The 14,992-nt window shown below is 40.1% G+C and overlaps 1 protein-coding gene across 1 annotated transcript in view; it reads right to left on the bottom strand.

Annotated features, from left to right (window-relative positions):
• Positions 1–14,992, bottom strand: part of HAPLN1 (hyaluronan and proteoglycan link protein 1) — a 30,169-nt gene that overhangs the window by 605 nt on the left and 14,572 nt on the right. The window contains exon 3 of the mRNA XM_050913433.1: positions 7,569–7,871. Within this exon, the coding sequence (XP_050769390.1) occupies positions 7,569–7,871 (303 nt within the window). The remainder of the gene's footprint in view (positions 1–7,568; positions 7,872–14,992) is intronic.

Genomic DNA, 14,992 nt, shown 5'->3' with positions numbered 1-14,992 from the left:
GTATTTGGTGGTAACTGAACTATTGCAATGCATTTTCATCTTCTGAGGCAGAAAAACAGGAATAAAAAGATCGGGGAGAGGGATGACGGAATTCACCCTGGGATTCGGAGGAGGACCCCTGTTCTGCATCTAACTTTATGGTGCCAGATGCGTTTACCAACAAGGTGACAATGACAATCCAGTGAAACATCTGAGGAACCCTGCAGACTTCAGGCAAAGCAGACCTCATACAGCTGTGGCTTACTGTCAGAGAAGGGAAATCAGTTAAATGTCCAAAGCAGCGCACTTCTACATTACGCTCCCAGCATTAGCTTAAAACCCTTACGAGTTTTCCTCTCAGAAGCATGGCATAGCAAGATCTGGCCTTTGATAGCATTTGAGTGAGGGTGGCTGGAGGTAACACATGCAGTTTTACTCTCTGACAAGGCGGTGACCTTGTTTCTGATTAAGTACAAGTACAAAATTTTTTTTTTTTTTTGTAAGAAAGCCGAGATATTGGACAGCTTCTCAGAAGCAGAGTTTTAGCCTGTGGTCAATCAAAACCATGCCTGTCATAAGTCTTCATTTGCAGTGTCAAAACCACGTGCAGCAGTTCTGCAGCTCTGTTTCTCTTTAGGCATCAAAGGGTATATCCTCACCGTAAGACGGCATTGAACCGATAGCGCTGCTAAGAAAAATGTGCTTCCGTCTCAAGGTAATGAAAACATACGCCAGCAAGTAAAGCTCAAAAAGGAAGTCTCCCCTTCTAATCCATAAGCAGTAATAATGCTAACATTAATTTCGTTTATCAAGGCAATATAAATTCATTGTAAGCCTTTCATTCATTATTGTTAGGGTTATTTATCATCACTGATTTGACAATTAACCAGTGTGAGGTAGAAATGGATTGCAGAGGACTAGTGTTTATTTGAAGGAATAATAATTTCCAAATAAATTCACAACTTTTCAATCTGTCTGTCCTGTAAGAGGCAAGTTAGATGAAAAACAAAGGAATTTATTCATGTGGGGATCTTCTAATTCCAGAGCACACTCTTTACTTCTTAATTAACAACGTACTCCAGAATAATATCCTTTTTCTTCATCATAAAAAACAGGCAAACACACAAACAGAATTCTGCTCAGTTTCAGATTACTTTCTTGATGAAGAAAAAGCTGTACGCAAGATGAAGAGTTACGTCAGCTCCAGATCCCTGCAAAAAACACATAGCTTTGTTCTAAGTGAAGAAATGTCAGGTCAGATGACAATATAAACATAATTGAATTAACTTTGTTTAAAGGTTGGAAATTGTATACCATGACAAGAATATTATAAAAAAAAAAGGCATTTACATTGCAGCTGTGGAGGAGAGGAAACTTTTAAAAAATCTCATTACTGTCAGAGACAATATCTACAGTATTTCCACAGAAAACTGTTGAGAGTAGATAATCTGCTCCTTTGTAAAATGCTTGCTCAACTCCATTTCAGCAAGCTGAGAGCATTTACAAGGTGTTGCTAAAGAGAATGTTTATTAAGTGGAAACCTGTTCCCACTACGTTATTAAGAGGTTTCCCCAAAGCAAACAGGATTTCAGACTTAGGGGAACAGGGATTTGGACTGATAGTATGTAAACTTCACCTAGCTTATTAGTTGCTCTTCAAACCATATGTCAATGGAATGTAATTTCCTAGGGATTTGTAGTAAGGTCAGGCTTTTGGCATATGAAATCAATAATAAAAACTCCTATACTCTGCCCCTTCCTTAAATAGGAGAACTTTAATAGTAAACCCCACAAGGATGCAATGTGTATCCAGAATGTCTGATTAAATAAAATTCTGTTAATAAACTCAGTACAAATTTGCTGATTTTCCCCTGCTAATAGGTTAGAAGGGTTCCTAACTGTTCAGTCTTACTATTTATTAATTGATGTTGAAGGAGAGGGAGGCATTAACTGTCTCTCTCTCATTAATATCTGATAGTTGGGTCACCCCTACAGGGGATGAGCGTGCTTGATTTGACTTCTCATATCCAAATCATGGGGCAGAGGGTTTATGCAAACCTCTATTCTGCTCTCGTGAGACCCCACCTGGAGCACTGTGTTCAGCTCTGGGGCCCCCAGCATAAGAAGGACATGGACCTGTTGGAGTGGGTCCAGAGGAGGGCCACGAAGAGGATCAGAGGGCTGGAACACCTCTCCTATGAAGAAAGGCTGAGAGAGTTGGAGTTGTTCAGCCTGGAGAAGAGAAGGCTCCAGGGAGACCTTAGAGCAGCCTTCCAGTACCTAAAGGGGGCCTACAAGAAAGCTGGAGAGGGACTTTTTACAAGGGCATGTAGTGATAGGACAAGGGGTAATGGCTTTAAACTGAAAGAGGGTAGATTTAGATTAGATGCAAGGAAGAAGTTCTTCACGGTGAGGGTGGTGAGGCACTGGAACAGGTTGCCCAGAGGAGTTGTGGATGCCCCATCCCTGGAAGTGTTCAAGGCCAGGCTGGATGGGGCTTTGAGCAACCTGGTCTAGTGGAAGGTGTCCCTGCCCATGGCAGGGGGGTTGGAACTAGATGATCTTTAAGGTCCCTTCCAACCCAAACCATTCTGTGATTCTATGCTTCTATGATTCTAATCAAACCCCATCTATAATAGCTATTTTAAGCTTTTGCATGTAACAGAACAGCTTAAAGAGGAAAACTTGAGCACTTGACCTAAATATCCTACACCCTTGTGACTGTGGGATTTTGAGGGATGCACAACCCTTGGAGATTTTTCCAAGCTCAGCTCTAAATTGAGAGATTTATTAGTAAGTTTTTATATTGCAGCTGGGTATACTAGACAGTGGGCCATCATCTTCCGAGGCACACAAAGGCAGTACCACCCCATTCACTATTTTCTGCATAAAGCGTTAATGCAATTGCCTTTGAAAGAGGGTTCTTGGCGGAGTGCTCAGAGAGGATGCCTCCACGTGCAGCCAGCCATTGAGTACCTAAGCACTTGGGCTGAGCCATAAGACTACTCCCAACAGCTTACTGGTTTGCTGGGGCAGCCTCTTGCTCAGCCTCATGGCTTCGATGCTGTGCAGGGGCATCTGAGCAGCAAGCCCTGTCTGGTGCTGGTGGCAGCACACGTAGGAGAAATGCTGAGTGCAGGACTGTCTTTGCAGCCAGCGATCGACACGTACGCTGAAAAGCTTATGGCCACAGAAATTGGTTAAGTGGTTTTACTCTGTAAAGCTGCTCTAATTTGTGGTTTCATATGGCCATAACAGGCATTCTCAGCAGCCAGTAGGGTATATCTGTAGCTTGCACAACATGTAGACCCTATCACCTGCTCAGCAGACTCAGTTCAGTATATCTTACAGCAATACTAAACGATTGAGCGAGGCCATTGTTCCTCAAAATTGAAGAACATGTTAAAAATTTGTGCAAAGTGAGATGCTTTCCATTCCTTTAATCATAAGGTCCTGATAAGTATTTTGATATCCAGTGATCATCTCAGGTAATTGATTTTGAATTGCTACATTAAATATGTGGGAATAATTTTTAAAAACCCTCTTCCAGCCCCCCCGATATCAGCAGTGACTCCGGTGACTCAGAAGCAGCCACTTCTAAGAAAGGGTATGTAGTTTTATTTTGGGTGGGTTGGTTTCTCTTCTTGGAACAATAGCTACATGTTCCCAGCAATAACATATTCTGAAATGGTCAAGTAAGCAGTCAGATTGCATTATCCAGAGACAACTTTCTGTACCTTTCTCCCATTTAAATGGTGGACGCGGTTAGCTTATCACGTGCCTTACTGTAACAAACAGGTGGTTCACAGCTGCAGTTTTAACATGATCCCTAAAATTTATTCTTTGTATTTTTAACTTTGTTAACACGAGATTTTTAGTTGATTCTGCTAGAGCTGATAACAAATCAATTATGCACTGTGGTTCTGTGTGCAAAGTATATAACAAAATGCATGTTAATGAGCAGAAAGTGTGATACAAGCTCTACTTATACCTTTTTTCTTTGAAAATGCTTAATTATAGAGGAGCTGATAGATATGTTTATATTTAGCTCACTTAACACTTTTCAGTGCAAAAGATTCCTATGGTGTTTCCTTTGAGACATTCACTGTTCTCCTTCAGAAGCCCTTTGAAATTAAGCAAAGAATAACCACTCAGCTCTACCATTATATATTCTTTGTCCTATGCCTTTTGGGCTCTGTGGGGAAGACTGCAACAAAAGGATTCATCTGCATTTATTCCCCTGAATTGATGTGTAGAAGCCCAAATTGACCTTCTAGACGGAATGTATGGAAAAGGAGCATGTCTGTTCCTTGGGGCAGAGCACGGAGAGAAATTGGGGTGGTCTGCAGCGCTTGCAAACCTTTGGATCATGGCAGGTTGTCCCACCACACAGGGCAGGAATCTTTAGCTTTTCTGAAGAGAACATGGACTAAAGCGGCTCCTACTGTGAAGGAAAAGTGGAGGAGAAATCAGCTCTGAGGGAGCAGAGCTGAGCCCTCAGACATCAGGAAATTCCAACATGGAATTTCCAAATTTAAGTTAGATACTTCCCACTCGTGTATATTAATTTTCAATAGCCTTTATCAACACGAGGAATGTAAAAGCAGGTTGGGAAACATGTTGCCATCCAATAGTTATCTCTATGCAGGCAGAAAAATTATGTTATTTCACAATATTTTGATGGATTTAATGGATAGCATTATCCTAACGTTATTCTTTGCGTTGTTTTATGAAACGCATCACTATATATTGTTATAAACTGCTAAATTGCTGGTACTACTATATACAAAGTGTATGAAATATTTTCAGGTTTTTGGCTGTGCCTGCACAGACACAAAACATGAACAGTTCTTCTATGAACCAACAGAAAGATTTGAGTATGAAGCAGTTATACAGGCAGAACAAAATGTTAAAGTATTGCACTTACACTAGTCTAAGAAAAGACACTGTGGAGGGTAATTTCATAAAGTACTAAGATTATTTTATAGTGCATTGCAGACAAACTTTGTTAAAACAATTTCCCTGTGCAGGTAACAGATATGCATGTAGAATTCTTCACTAATGGTATAAACCCCCCTTTTTTTACCAGTATTTTTTGGTGTATTCAGCTCATCACAGATGGGATCCAACAGTTCCAGAGTGAAAACACTGAACCTGGATTTGAACTCACTGCATTGATGACTAAGTTTTCATTTTTCACTTTAATTGCTGAATGTAATTTTGCTGGTTTGTACCTTTCTTCTTCAGGTAAAAAACAAGCTTTGCATGTATTTTAGACAAAGACTTTTTGCTTTGACTCCTGAACTATTTAAAATTGAACCCTTTTTTTTTTTTTTAAATGATCCCTGAGATCATAATGTACTTGGGGGATTTCTTTCCCTAAAAAGAACCCAGTTAGCAGAAATCTAAACCTCACTCACCCTCTTTCTTCATAGCAGCTCCCACAATTGACACTCTTTGAGATTTATTTTTTTTTGAGCTCGCCTTATACTCCCCTGATCCTGGGGCCCTTGGCATTTTTCCAGCTCGCTTACATAAAGCTGAAGGCTTCTCTGTTTCATACCATCAGGAGACTCCAGCAGTCACTGCCACCGCTGGAAAGGCATGGTGTCCTAACCACTTCTCATTTTCGTTGGCTGTTCCTGAGCTGAGAGAATCAATATTGAGTGTTGCAGAAACAGCTCTTTGCCCATAGCCACTATCTTTGGCAATTGCAACCTGGTGGCAAAATGGGTTATTATAAGCTTTTCCCTTTACAGTGAGAAAGCGAACGTATGCTGTTAAGCATATGTAAGCTATCCGAAGTTTTGAGCTGAAAATAGGAAGTTGGCATTTTGGGGGAGAGCGACTGGGTTTATTGTGGATATTAAGGTAAGCTTGGGACATGAATAGTGGAGAACATAGGGATGTGTGAGGCTAATGTAACCTGGTGAGTTGCTGGTTAAGGAAATGCGTGCTGAGAGAAGCAGAAGTCCAGATTTTCTGCTGACACTTTGAGAGACCTACATGGCACTGAGTTATAGGGAACTAGAAAAGATGGTGCTCAGCTCTCTATATCTTCCCGTTGCTGTGTAGTATTCTGTCTTGTAGGTTGGTTTAACAGACTCACCAAGGATGAGACTCATTTTAGTGTCTTGTCTTTGATTTCTCTACTACCTGTATACCTTATCCTCACCTTACCTCATTCCTCTTTCTCCCTCTGTCTCTCTCTTGCTGTATCAATGCACAGACAATATTTATCTGTCAGTACTTTTTTTTTCCCCACCAGAAATTATTTTTCTCTTTTCTTAAGAGATACTGTCCAGCTGCTAGTGTGGAAAAGGGTGGTGATTAGTGAGCAGTAGTCACAAACATTTACCTGCAAGCATTATAAATAGTGCAGCTATCACATTTTCATTCTTTTCCCTTGTTTATTTTATTCCTTGGTGCTATTTCTATAATACAGGGTTAAATCTGCGTGTAAAGGATGAGCTCAGATAGGATTTCGCCTTGGATAAATGAAGCAAGAAAAAAATGAGCCAGCATTTCATGGAATGATGCAGCATGATAAAAATCAGCAAAACTTTTGCTTCAGACCAGATCCAGCCTAATTTAATATTGTTGGTTTGAGGATTCGGGGGTTTTTTTGAGACACTGCAGCAGACTTAGCACTAGAGCATATCTTCTGAGAGCAAGACTTAGTTTATTTTTTGGTGTGCTGTAGGACAAAAATGCTTCATTGTGGATAAGCAATCTGTGCATAAACAAAAAAGGCCATGCTCCTTGGTCTGGGTGGACTGCAAGCCAAACATATGCAAAGTTGCGTAGGAATTATCCACAAATATGATGTTGTAGAGGATTGTAGACTCCTTTTGCACATGTTTACTTGCAGTGTTCCTCTCATTCACAGCAATGCTTTCTAAATCCTTTTCAGGCACTAGATTAAACCTGAAATGATAGCAAGCTGAGATCAAGTCATTTCATACCTAAAGTAAGATCAAAAAAAGCTTGCAGTTGCTAAAATAAGGTTTAGAGCAGACCAAGCTCAGAGCAAAAGTGAACAGGGTTTTGGCAGTGTACTAAGATTAGGAATCTAAATTATTAGGCATAAAAGCTAGAAATAGCTTTGCTGATAAGGAAGTATTAGTCATATTAGACCTGGTACATGGGCAGGAGCTCCTTGACACAACAGCATAGATGAAGTGGTGATCAGAATTTTGTTTTGGTGATACATTTGAGTTGTAAAAACACCATAATTATAATTGAATTCAACAGGAAAACTCAATTAATGAATCGCAGGTTTCTTCATCATTTTAACTGAAATAAACTGCGCATATATTAACATTAAAAGAGTACATATAAATTTTAACGGGGTGAAAGCGGAGATATTAGAAACTCCTGCCAATACAAGTTCTGAGTTGTAAAAATGATCTATGTGAACACGTGGCAAAGACAACTTTACTCTGCGCATGTGTCCTTGTAAATTCAACAATAACATTTTCCAAGCCTAACATAAGCTTTGACAAATCAAATATCACTTGCTGCCATTGGAGTTTCTTTCCTAAGCACAGAAACAGTAATTTACAAGGTAGGGGTGAAGGAGACTCTTACCATTGAAGTTTGAAGTAAAACAGAAAACGTCATATCGGCTTTTATCTTTATCCCAGAACCCGTAATTCCTGACCCCAGGCACTGTGTTCTTCCCTCCGCAGGGCTCCCTGGGCTTGGTGATGGGGTACTGCACGGAGCCGTCGCTGAGCCAGCCCGCGTTACACCAGTCCAGCCCTGACCTCCAGGCGTCATAGAGCTGGTCAAAGGAGGCGATAACAGAGTCTTGGTCCAGACATGCTCGCTGAGCCTCGTGGAAGTTTAAGTTGTAACGACCCAGCCGTGGAGAGTAAGGGAATACAACACCTGAAGTGGCAGAAAGAGGGTGAGTTACTGGACACCACAAGAGCAGAAGAAAGGGAAATAGCATTGACAGTCACCAGAAGGAGAAATAAAGGTTAACTCCATGATGTGTGTCAGACTGTTAAATTGTTTTATTTCCGGGGGGAAACGCACTGTCAGCACATCAGTCATTAGGTTTGAGAAGGGGACAGGGCTGCCGCCGTACCTAGCCGGCTCCTCTCCCCGTAACCTCATCCCTTTCCCAATGGGAACCATGCCAGGTCTGCACGTTGCTCCCATCTGCAGCTTTGCCGTCCCCACTGTGATCTCACCCTCGTGCACTCTGACAGAGCTTAAAGATGAGCAGAGCTGGCTGAAATTTTGCAGCTACACATCAGAAAATTCCATTTTATCAGCTGTAAGATCAATTTCTCATTTAAAAAAAGTAAATTAAAACCCAGCTTAGTTCTGGTTTTTGTGGGATGAGATTTGGGGGTTTTCTGGAAGTCATTTAGAAAGAAGAAATTGTAGTACAGAGGCATATGAACTATTTCTTTTTACACATAGACATTAAAATTAAATGTTTTGATTGCCATAACAGAGTGCTATGTTCTTTGCATGGACCCTTGCCAAGATTTCCTGAGAGGTTCAAGATAGTTGTTTGTTTGTTTGTTTGTTTTTATTTAATTTCACACTATCCTAGGAACAGGAAGGTATTTCATGCCCAGCTTAATAACAACATTTCAAGGCTAGATTGGTAGGAGGCATAATTTCAGTGTCCTGAGGTCTTAAAGTAGGAAATCTATAGGGAAATAAAATCAGTGAAATCGTGTGTGGTTTTAGGGAGACTTTTCTGCTACTTTCCAGCTGGTTTTTGGCAGTTTGTCACCACTCAAGGAGGGAGAGCTCCTCACAGAGGGCATCAGGGAGCACGGTTCCTTGAGCAGAAGACAGGTTTCCCCAATTGCAGATGGTGAGCCATGTAGCACACAGCATGCAGCAACGCAAGACAGCCCTAGTAGGAAGCCATGTGAGACACCACCTTCCCTCGCTACCCCTATGGCTGCCAAAAGCACTGCTGGCTTAACCAAAGGACACTTGCTGGAGAGCCACTGTGCAAGGAGCATGGACCTGCCAAATGCTTCCTTCCACCCCTGAGGACCAGCCACAGGCTGGCCCAAAGCCCTGTCTGTTGGTCATCGGTCGTGAGCCATTGCAGACAGGTATGGCAGAGAGACCATCTCATAAGAGAGGACATCCAAGTGGAGATGGGAAACATGGGGACACCTCCAGAATTGTTTCAGCAGCAACATTTAATCAAAGTCATTGCCCTTATCTGACAGATTTTTCAACAGTATATTTTCTGCTTGTTTTATGAAAAAGATCTGTAGTTACAGATTGCTTCTTGAAGGATGAAAGATGTTTCACAGAACGCTGAAGAACCACCTCCCCATGTGGCTCTGATATAAAAGAGAAGAGAGAGACTTGGAACAAAAGTTTGGATCAGACCACCCTAATCTTTGGCAGGGTTTAGAAACTTAACCCAGATCTAAATTTTACAGTTGGCTTTAGCCCAGTCTCATAATAAGCTGAAATAAAATGGCATCAGAGAAGATCCAGCTCAGAATGTTTATTCTCAAACATCTCTGTAGAACTAAGTACTGTAGGATGCAGAGGGACTGAAGACAAGATAACACATGAGATGAGCCAAAAACTTTACACTGGTATAAACATCCATCTTTCTTTTTACTTTCTCCCTGCTGATGAATTCTCCCACCTATAACGAGTTCCTTGTCTCCGGGGCAATGTAGCATAGGATGGAGAAATTACATTATGGTCATGCAAGACTGTCACCATGCAATGAAGCCATTCTTCTTTCCAAACATTCAAACTCACTTTGGTGTGTACTCCACCGGTATCTTAACGTCTCCTTTCTTTCCGTTCTCTCCCTCACCCATCTATCGTCCAAGAAGTGTTATTTTTGTTAAACAAAATCTTTGTTATTGCTAAACCTCAGTGGCTTGGTCCAAGAAGATAGAGCATGCGAACGTAAACTTGGCAGGTTAATAATAAACAATATTTTCCTCTCCTTCAGCAATTAACTAGAAAGTCTGCTGAGGTTCTTTCCTTTTGTAAATCATTTGTTAAAGGGCTCTTCAGTTATTAGCTGTTCTGAACTATAAAGCATGAATGTAATGTAACACAACATGAGCTGTTAACTGTAACTTCATAAACAAGAAGCTGTAGACGTTTCATATTTTTCTGGATCTCTGTTTTTCCTTCCTCCTCCTCACCTCTTCTTTAAAAAATTACTCGTTCCCCCTCAGGGCTGATGGATAGAAATATCACTGGCTATAATAAAAATGTAGCAAATGTCAGAGAAGTCCAAGCTTTATTACTTTATTAGAAATCCAATACTTATTATTTTTCCAGAACTACACTTCCCCAGACAACCGACTCCTTGTCCAGTACATGTGTCTGATTTGCATATACATGTAAAAAAAACCCTAAAATCATCAGAGGTGGGTATTTTTTAACCCAGATCTAAACTTACATACTTCTAAAAACTCAGCAACAATTAATTGGAAACTATTCAAACAGATTTGATTCCTTAAGGTTTCCAAAATCACTTTTTAAAAGGGGTTAAATATGTATGTATTGTTACAAATCCATTTGAGTTTGACAGTTTGCGACATAATGTTTTAATAACATAAATACGCACAAAACTGTATTATTAGCTTTGGGCTATATTCGGGTAGACTGCATAGAAGCTGATTTTTGTTTGAGTTCATCCGCAGTACAAGCCTGCAACTGATTAGCATTAATTTCACCCTGCAGATGGGGGTGGTCATTGGTGATTTTGTAGAGCAAAATTGACTGGGTGTGTGTTTTGTGTAGCTTTGCATTATCTTGCAACTTTGTTAATATTTTTTTTCCTTCTTTATTTCCCTATCAAACCTAGCTGAAATTCATAGTTAGATCTTACAATTCATCTTCCTTTTGTTACAATTTAGCAGTGCTGAACTTCAGTTAATTGCAAAGCATCTTCTTCTGTCTTGGATCTTATAACCCGTCAAAAGATAATCCATCCCATCTGTTCTTGAATGGACAAAAGCTGTCCTGAGGCTTGTTACTGTTCCCAAACTACAGACTGAATCTAAACTCCTGACTCCAACTCTGTGTTTTACCACTAGACAAAACACCCGCTTCCAAACATTAACAAATTCAGCTTAAAAAATGGAGGAAGAGAAAAACTTTCAGCCTCAGATGGTTAAAATCTGGTTAGTTCGTGGGAAGACTGAGCTGAGGAGCCTTAATTTGACCTTAGTGATTCGGCTCCCTACCCTAAGGAAGCAGCTGAGCCACTTGTGGAGCCTGAATGGGGAATATTAATTTACAATATAGACTTCACAGTGTGACTCCTCTCCCAAACACGCAGTTCTCTGGAATAGGTCCTACCCCCAGGGAAGGACCTCCTTTCCTCCAAGAAAGAGAGGAAGAACCTGAGACACATCAATTCAGTGGAGAATAAATCCGTTAGTGAAAGAGAAGGGCGAGGTGACACTTGCTGTATGCACCTGTGACAATGCAATCGCAGTCCAGAAAATGACTGTTGCAATGGAAGTTAGGATTTCTACCAAATCATAACGTAAGAACCAGATGTATAACATATCCTCCCCATATGCACACCTGTATTTCCATGAATGCCTTACATTCAAATCTGCAAATGTACAACTCTGCTTCAGTTACTGTGGTTTTTAGGGAATGCAAAAGAGATGATATTTGTGTGTCCTCTGTAAGCTATTTGTATTTCAGACTCCTATATGCAGGTAATCTCTAAAACTCAGTGTGCGCTTTGCAATTACTCAGTCGCTACAGACACATTGTCAGTGCAAGGAGCTGTAATGGTTACCCAAGCCAACAATGTGAGGAAATAACCTTAGAAAGCTCAAGTCCTGTAACAATTTATGGGTGACTACTAAGCCAGCACCATACACAATTAGCAGTTTTAAGAGTATTTACACATAGAACAAAATAACACAAATTTCTGTTGACCCATATGGAAAAAAAGGTCTTTTTATATCCAGAGTAAAGAAATGGGCTTCCTTGAGTTCTAGCCCAAACAGAAAAGTAAGTTTTCTTGTAGCCAGTGTAAACACAAGGTAACAGTAGGGTTTGCTATATACTATACTGTGAGGTACAGTTTTATGCTGGCAGGTTCATACACTTGATGGCAAAATTTTCCATGCTGGATTTCTAAAATTCTGTAAAAAGTGGTAAGTCCCTCATTTTCCTTGAGACTCTATCTCCATTTCTCTGCCTGTCTTGACTGTCAGATATCCGATCATTCAGCACAGACTCCATAGGTGGGCCACTAGCTGTCAGGAGGTATCAATCTCCCTAAAAATGAAACTGAAGCTTGAGGTGGTGTCCCTCCAACCCACAGCATCCCATAACCAAGATGTCAGTGGGGTTGCTTATTTCTGACAAATACAGGCATACAAACTAGACTCACCTCGCCTGGGGGCAGATTATTCCCTTATTTTTCTACAGCCTTTATCACAATTTGGAGACCGTTGTCTTTCCTTGCTCTCCTTAGGCTAATTAGTCCTAATTCTTTTAGCATTTTCCTTTCAGGTCATCATTTCCACATAATATTTTGCTGCTGTGTTATGAACTTTTTACTTCACCTGCATCTTTCAAGTACCGTTTCTCACAGCACTCGCAAACACAGCTGTGTCTGCAAAGACCTGTTACCCTGTCACAGAAGGAATTACATTGGTCTGTCATGACTTACTCTTGACAAACTCCTGTTATCTTTTACAAGACTTTTTCTTGTCTTTTAGGGACCCACAAATAGTTTGTCCTATAAAATCAATTTTATAGTAGAGAGTACAACAGATTGTCATGCCAAGGATATTTAAAATAGCTTTTTGTGTATGAATGTAACAGCAACACACAGAAGAAACAAATATGACATACAGTATTAGGCTAAATCTGATTTATGCTGCTGTTGAGAGCATGGAGTTCGTTTCATATTGGCTTCAGTTATGAATTCCCCATTGCTTACATCCAGCTTAAGAGCAAATGACTAGATTAGAAAATGATTGCTGTGACAATTTGGAAGAATTTGTTTATATGAAGCTTATGGATTTGTTTGATCTATTTTGAACTATAAAGTCTGGTTTTGAAAGAGATGCCTGTTCTTTTTCTAACTCTATCTTGGACATAAAGGCTAACATACCTCTAAGCAGGATCATAAAACCTGATGGTTTTTTTTTGTTCATGTGGAGTTAGCTTCTATCTAGAAGCAGCTTTCCACAGAGATTTTTAATGGCTTTATCTAGATCTGCATATTTCTGGTACCGTTGAACATACAAAGTAATTATTTTATAGCCTGTATTGCAAAACTAATGTGTTCTGTTATCACCTCTCCCTGAAGGCAGAAACTGTAAAAAAAATTTCTAATAGAGTAAAAGTCTGCCTGTGGCAGTTTAGCATTGTTCCACTTTCTTTGTCACCTGGCTCATGAATCTCACGAAGGAACAGTACACAAAATCTGTGCCTGAGCAGTATAACCAAGGACCAGTGCTGGAGCCTTCGCATGCCTGGGAAGCTGAAGCACACAAACCTGATGTAGCGAGATTCATTACAGTGCCTAGTATTCAAAAGAAAGGAAAAAAGTAAAGCACTAACATAAAGAAAATTTAGTGTCGAACAGTAAAACACCAACATAAAGAAAATTTAATGTAAGCTGAGAATTCTTTCTGTGCTTATGACTCAGGCAACAATATCTACCTGCCATAGGAGACCTTTTAATTTGTTAAGCTTTTGACTCTCAGAACATTTGACAAAGAGTGTAAAACCCATGATCCGTATTTTATGTGCAGGAGGAGCGTAAGGCCAGTTCAGTGAGAAAATGGCTTTGGTGACAAGGCCAACATAAGAAGTGTCCTGCTCTCTGCAGTACTTGACATTTCTTGCAGCCACTGTGCCCAGCCCAACCCTCCTGCCCTTAGACCAGTCCTTGTACTTAAGGCTACAAACAGGATGATAATCATGACACAAGTGAATAGTTCTTAAAGCTGGTGGTTGTGAAATACTGCAGTGAATCCTAGTCCTGAGCTTTAGCTGCTAGACAGCACTGTCTCGCTAGTGTAGGGGGAAGATGATGTGGTTCTGCATTAAATAAGAGTGAAGAAAACAAACCAAAACCACGTAAGGTATGTAACAAACACAGACTAAATCTAATTCCACTGTTTTTTCAAAGCTAAAAGTATCCGATTATTATGAACAGTTTATTTAATGACAATCCCAGGAGGCATTTAAGTCTAATAAAAATAAAACACTACCACATTCGTTGAAGAAAAAAGGTCCATTGAGGTAGAGGTCAACTATTTTCATATTGATATATTAACACGCTTTTGCCTAGCCAAAGCTATACTGTTTGTACAGTGAGCTCACATTGGAGCAATCAGCTGTTTTGCACTGCTAGTGGGCATTCCTGGATACAAATGGTTTTGTCTTGCTGCCAATTAACATCCTTAGGGCCACCATCTCAGGACATCAGGCTATTGATGCAAATCCTTCCCACTGTGAGATTAACCTTATTATTTATAACAGATGTAGAATGTTGGAATGAGCTGATATATTTTTATTTTTGTCCAAAGATTGATTTTTTTTTCCTTGATCTGTTCTGCATTGCTGAAATACATGAAACAGCAATTAAAGCCAGCACTACATAAAGCTGCAGATGAGATGAAAAAATAAGCACAAGGGCGTGCAAACAGAGGAACACATTCCATCAACTATATACGTCCATTGTAAACATAAGTGCATTTTAATCATTATCATTTTAGAAGGACACTTCAATGTAACTTAGACCCAGAATCATTGGATTTAGTTGCCTTAAACAGGACTGACACTGACACACTCACTAGTCTTCTCACTTGAAAGGTTACATTTTACCATAAGGTTTTGCAAATGAAATTTTCCTGTCAGTTTAGGAAACAATCACTCTATAACGTCAGAAATGAACTGTCTTACACCTGTCCCATGTCTGACAAAAATCATTAAAAAGACGTTATTCCTTATGCTAAAATACATAAACTTTCCTTTGAGCAGAGATTGGAACATACTTGGTT

Source organism: Gymnogyps californianus, chromosome Z (genome assembly GCF_018139145.2).
Source record: "Gymnogyps californianus isolate 813 chromosome Z, ASM1813914v2, whole genome shotgun sequence".
In the NCBI taxonomy this organism is placed as follows: domain Eukaryota; kingdom Metazoa; phylum Chordata; class Aves; order Accipitriformes; family Cathartidae; genus Gymnogyps; species Gymnogyps californianus.
Note: the sequence above shows the minus strand (reverse complement) of the source record. Positions and strands in the feature narration are given on the sequence as shown.